General features: G+C 44.3%; 1 protein-coding gene across 3 annotated transcripts in view; it reads left to right on the forward strand.

Annotated features, from left to right (window-relative positions):
* Positions 1-6000, forward strand: part of KIAA1549 — a 156754-nt gene that overhangs the window by 89767 nt on the left and 60987 nt on the right. For all 3 annotated transcript variants that reach the window (XR_013814296.1, XM_079786199.1, XM_079786200.1), the window contains exon 12: positions 1354-1442. Coding sequence is in view for 2 of the 3 variants with exons in the window: in XM_079786199.1 (XP_079642325.1) it covers positions 1354-1442 (89 nt within the window). In the remaining variant the exon portion in view is untranslated. The remainder of the gene's footprint in view (positions 1-1353; positions 1443-6000) is intronic.

A 6000-nucleotide genomic window follows, 5' to 3' on the forward strand; every position in this document is an offset into this window, starting at 1 on the left:
TCATTGATCAGCTGCTTCCTGCATGCCCCACACTGGGGATCGAGCCTGTAACCCAGGCATGTGCCCTGACCGGGAATCGAACTGTGACCTCCTGGCTCATGGGTTGACATTCAACAACTGAGCCACACTGGTTGGGCACATCTTTCTATCTTTGCTTGATTTTTCTCTGGCGGCTGATGTCACCATTGTTAGTAGGTTTGCATGGACTCTTCACCACCTCCTCCCTGCCCAGCTCCCATCTCTGCTTATTTTCATTCCTCTTATCAGAGTAAAGCACGTGGAGAACTGCTTGATCACACACTGCCCGGAGGTCCCCCTCACCTCTGATGCCCTGAGAAGGGCTGCAGCTCTGTTAAAGGAGACCCCGTTCAGAGTCAGGCTTTATTAAGTTGACTTGAGATCATCGCAGTCAAGCTTTGGCTACTGAAGCCTTAAATTATCAGCCTGTCTTTGAGCTTTGATACTTTGGATCCTGGTTTTCCGCTAAAAGGAAAAAGGTAGTGTGGGCTCATACCAATATTTGAAATGATGTTATAATTTCTGACATCAGAAAACCTCCCCGGGGGTTCTGGCCTAGTTTTAAGAATTTAATAGGTGATCTTTACAAAGGAAACTGCATTAAGGAGAGAGATGCTATTTGCTTAATTATCTTGCAGGCTAAGCGTAAGTTAAATCATTAAGGATTATTAATATGCTAGTACATTTTTGCAGAGTCTTTTTTTTCTTCCCTTGTAGTCTCATCCTAAACATTTAGTCACGACATCTCAGTGGCCTGTGTGGTTAATATAATACTTTAGCATCCCTCATGGGCACCAGAGTGTGTTGGCATTTCACACTGCTGTTTAATCCAGGGAGCACAAAGGGAGGGGTGCTCACTGGTGGATTTTTACTAGCCTGGTGCCCCCTCGCTACCCTTGCTCTTTAGTTATGGCATTGGATCTCAGTTGGGGATGTAGGTGTAAGCTTCTTCCAAAGACCTGGAGAGCTTTGTGGGGTGAATGCAGACACCCTGGCTTCCTGGAGATTCTGCAGACCCAACTAACCCCGAGCCAGACCCAGACTGCCAGCCAGGGCCCTGGTCACTGAAGGACCGTCCCCTAATTTGGCCCCTGGTTTCCTAGCATTTGTTGAAATGCAGCCTGCTGAGCCGTTTCCTGCACTGTTCCACTGTCTTCAAGAGGAAACTAAGTGCAATTCGTGTCCTTGGAGATGCTGGACTGTGAGATAATTTTTTGGATTGTCTAATTTCTACCAGCCTTGCCTGGAAGCCTGACTTCCACATCCAAATGAGCACGACCTGCCCCTCCCTTTGCTTTCTGTTTCCTAACGCTTACATTCGTTTTGTGTCTGCAGAGTTTCGCCCTCAGATGCTGACTCTACCGTAAGTGAAGAGTCCAGTGAGAGGGAAGCGGGAGATAAGACGCCGGGCGCGGTGAATGACGGTAAGTTCCACAGAGCAGTCTGTGACTCTCCTCGCTCTCCACATACAGAGCAGTCGTGACGAGGTTCCAATAGGCTAGGGTTTTATTCTTCAGGTGCTGAACTTAAAAAAAAAATAATCTGTGTAATGGAAAATCCATTATCCGTATGGCGAATGTCTCAGCATCGATGGTCACTAACAGGGTGCTGGTGTCTGCGTTGGGGTGGGCGGGTGGGTGGATGGGTGAGTGAGTGGGGGAGGGATGGGGGATGGGAGGGGCGGGCTGGAGGTTAGGGATTCAAGGAGATATGTTTTGAGGCTCATAGCCACATTCCATTCTAGTTTCAAGTCCTAATGATTTTCCTCCCTGAAGGATAAGGAAGAATCGAACTACTACTACCAGAGTCTCAAAAACTGCCTCCAGGATGTGACCTTTTTAGCATCCAATTCAAGGATTTCACAGTTGTTAGAAAGTTGTGTATTTGTCATAGGTCCAAGTGCATTCTGTTGGGTCCTAGCTCTTGCTTCTGGTGGATATTTCAATGTGATCAGACGGTTTAGCTTGTTTGTGTCAGATGCTGTAGCTTCTTAGGCCAGGTCCAAAATGAACTTCACTCCCATTCTGAGCAGTAGGACCATGAACCCAATGCCCTGTAAAAAGACGAAGCCCATGGGTCTTACATGCCCAGGAGCATTTTCTGGCATGATGACAAGGTAGCTGGGTTTTAGTTGAATAGATTCTGTTAACCAAAGTGCTAGTGTAGCTCTTGTGTTTTCTGGAGATTATAGATGTTTCAGTAATGCAGAAAGAATTGGGGTGCTCAGGACATGACATTTAATGTCTGGGCTCATATATATTTTTAAAATATATATATATATATTTAAAAAATATACTTTTATTGATTTCAAAGAGGAAGGGAGAAGGAGAGACAGAAACTTTAATGCTGATTGGCTGCCTCCCGCACGCCCCCTACTGGGGATAGAGCCAGTAACCCAGGCACGCGCTCTGACTGGGAATCTAACCATGATCTCCTGGCTCGTAGGTCGACGCTCAACCACTGAGTCACGCTTACATTTTTTTATCACAAATTTCTCTCTCTGAAAATCATACAGAGTGAATGGTATTGGGGAAGTGAACAGATTCCGGACGGAGCCAGAGGGCCTGTCCTGTCACTGTCACCCTCGTGACCTTGCAGTAGTCCCTCGTCCTCTGGGCGCCTGTGGGACTAAACGAGCTGGTTTCTGACGTCCCTTCCAGCCCCTTCCAGGTGTTTCATTTCCATGTGAAAGAAACACCCCTTGGACTACAGGGAAGAGGTTTTTCTTTGGATCCAATGTCACAGAATCTTAGAAATGACTTAGCACCATGGTAACAGGTGCACTGTTTCAGATAGATAGGATTAAAATCTAATTTTGATCCTGGGAAAGAAATATTTGAAAAGGAGAATCAGCTCTGGAGTTATTCTCCATTTCTTAGGTTACCTGAGAAAATCTTGCTTTTAGTTCCCGAGTTTAGTTCTGCTTACTGGTAAGATTACAGCACGTCTATTCTACACGGCTAACAAAAATCAAGCATTGCTCTCAACATATATTCAGAATCCCAGTAGTAGGCATGTCAGCTTTGGGACTGAGAGGGACGGTGGGAGGAGACGAGTGGATTAGGTGTTCTGAGTATTAGAACACTATTAGGATTTGAAGACACCAAAATCCTTACATCTGTACATGGAAATCCGTACATTTCCATGATTTAGAAAGACGGTTTTCTCACTGCAAGCATCACTTGACTTTTAAAACTGTTCACTTCCATATAGCTAAAATGCTGCCACACAGGCGTTTTATTGCTTGTATAGAACTTAGCTAAATCCCCTATAAAATGACTCTGCGTTTATAATCATAGCATTTGAATTATTTTGTAATGCACATAAAAATCCTTTTTTTTGTTGCAAGTCATAATAAAATACAGATTAATGGAGTCAGGCGGTTACTTGAGCCTGTCTGGGACCCTCGGGCATGTTGCCCTGGGACCAGTGTCCCCTCTCACCACAGCGGGGGACGCTGTCACGGGTCGTCTGGCAATTCCATGACCCACCTTGCTTTGGAAGCACAGAAAAGGCTGTTGTGTTGGTTTTGGTCAATTTGAGGTTGTGCTTTATCCCTTTCCCAGCTGACCTTTTGGGAAGCTGGCTGCACCGTGATGTATACCCTCCCACCTTTATGAGATGGTACACGCGGCCCCTGCCTCACAGGATATCAACATGGGTCACAGGCATTAATAATAAGGCAGTGGGCCCTAGTTAGTTTGGCTCAGTGGATAGAGTGTCAGCCTGTGGACTGAAGGGTCCTGGGTTCAATTCTAGTCAAGAGTGTATGCCCGGGTTGTGGCCTTGATCCCCAGTAGGGAGCATGCAGGAGGCAGCCGATCAATGATTTTCTCTCATCATTGATGTTTCTATCTCTTTCTCCCTCTCCCTTCCTCTCTGAAATAAATAAAAATATATTTAAAAATAATAATAAGGCAGTGGGATTGTATTTGCCTATAGATGATGAAATAATATTCTTTAAAAATGGTCTATTGCTCTTGCATTCCAGTATTCAAATTTCCTGCTCCTCTGTTATTCTCCTTTATAATTCTATCATTATATTTTTGTTTTTATTATATTTAAAGAGAAAGGGGTTTTAATCCAAAGTCCCTACTTGCCTTAAGACAGGATTCACATAGCATTAATCTCTGTGTAGGCATTGTGGTTTTTGTTTTTTTAAAAATATATTTTTATTGATTTCAGAGAGGAAGGTAGAGGGAGAGTGAGATAGAAACATCAGGAATGAGAGAGAATCATTGATCAGCTCCCTCCTGCACGCCCCCTACTGGGGATCAAGCCTGTAACCTGGGCATGAGCCCTTGACTGGAATTGAACCCCAGACCCTTTAGTCCACAGGCTGACGCTCTATCCACTGAGCCAAACCAGCTAGGGCTATGCATTGCGTTTTCCATTGGCCATTATTATACAAGTAGTTGTTTTTGGTGTTTTTTTTAAAATATGCAATGCATAGCAAATAATAAAAATACATAACTAGGAAACTGGGATTTGTATTTATACATGTCTATATAGACATGTATAGACAAATATGCTATGTCTATTATATGTATATGACAAATAAAAAACCCTCTTTTCAGCCCTTTAGAAGGGCTGGGCTCTGGGCAGTGTGTAAACTTGAGGGTTTTCTGTGCATCCCCTCCTTCTCTGGTTGCAGCTGGTGAATTATAGAGCGAGGATCCGTGACCACAGCTCGGGGGTGGGAAGGGCGTGGACAGGAGCCAGTCGCAGGCCTGAGCTCCGTGGTACCAGGCAGACAGACAGCACAGGGGGTGGGCCCTTTCCTCCTCTGCCCCCCCCCCCCCATTGCCTTGCAGCCATCTGGAGCTCTCTGCCCCCTGGCCTTTTGACCCTCCTGGAGGAAAGGGACCTCCCCTTTAGGTGTCCGTTGGTTAACGGGCGACCTTTTCTGACATTTGCTGTCACGTTATGAGTTTGGGTTAGCAAGGCCAGCCTATCTGGTGAAGCTAATGATCTCCGTTTGGGCCTGTGCCTGCCATTTGAGAAGCTGCCGCCAGACGCGTGGTGGTGCCTGGCCACTTGCACGGCACAGTCAGGGAAGAAAGCCAGAATCCCGGCAGCCAGGCCTCCTGGCTGAGAGACGTGTCCATTCACAGTTACGTACATCACGTCCAATCTCTTGGGGCAACAGATGAATAGAATTGAAATCGAGAGGAAATACAAAACTTACGTAACATCGATGTGTATTCCTTATATCAAATATCAACTGTTATTTCTTACTGCTTTGCTTGGCTATTGTTTTATTTTGTTTTTACCTTGAGGAGAAACCTCCATAATTTTCAGTTACGCTTGAGGTTTCAAACCTCAGGCTTTTGTTTGAAAACAGTTTCTGCATGCGTGCATGGCCTGTGATCCGTTTAATTTAAAACAACCGGAGGTAATTGTGGTTTATCACAGTCTTAGTGCGTCTAAATAGCTCCATGGAGGTCTTTCATCTATTCAGCCCCTCTTCATCTCTCTCCATCTCTCTCTCTTTTTTTTTTTTTTTTTTGCCTTCTTAAAATTAAAGTTCATAAGGATTATTTCCTCTCTAAAAGTAATACTGAGAAAAATCCTTATTACAGAAAATACAAGAAATTGGTGAAAATCACCCATTATACCAAGATTTAGTCTGTTAATATTTTTGTTTCTTTTCTTCTTTCTACACGTTTAAATTTTTTCTTTTTTGCAGTTCTGATTACTTTTAAAAATTTTAAAAAGTTGTGGTAAATCTATATATGCCATACATTTACTCTTTTAATCATTAAAAATTAAGTTTTTAAAAACGTTTTCCGGCCTGGCTGGTGTGGCTCAGTGAATAGAGAGTCATTCCATGGACCAAGAGGTCCCTGGTTTGATTCCTGGTCAGATGCCTGGGTTGCTGGCTCTATCCCCAGTAGGGGGCATGCAGGAGGCAGCTAATCAATTTGTCTCTCTCACTGATATTTCTATCTTTCCCTCTCCCTCTCTCTCTCTCTAAAAATC

This window comes from Cnephaeus nilssonii (assembly GCF_951640355.1).
Source record: "Cnephaeus nilssonii genome assembly, chromosome: 12".
In the NCBI taxonomy this organism is placed as follows: domain Eukaryota; kingdom Metazoa; phylum Chordata; class Mammalia; order Chiroptera; family Vespertilionidae; genus Cnephaeus; species Cnephaeus nilssonii.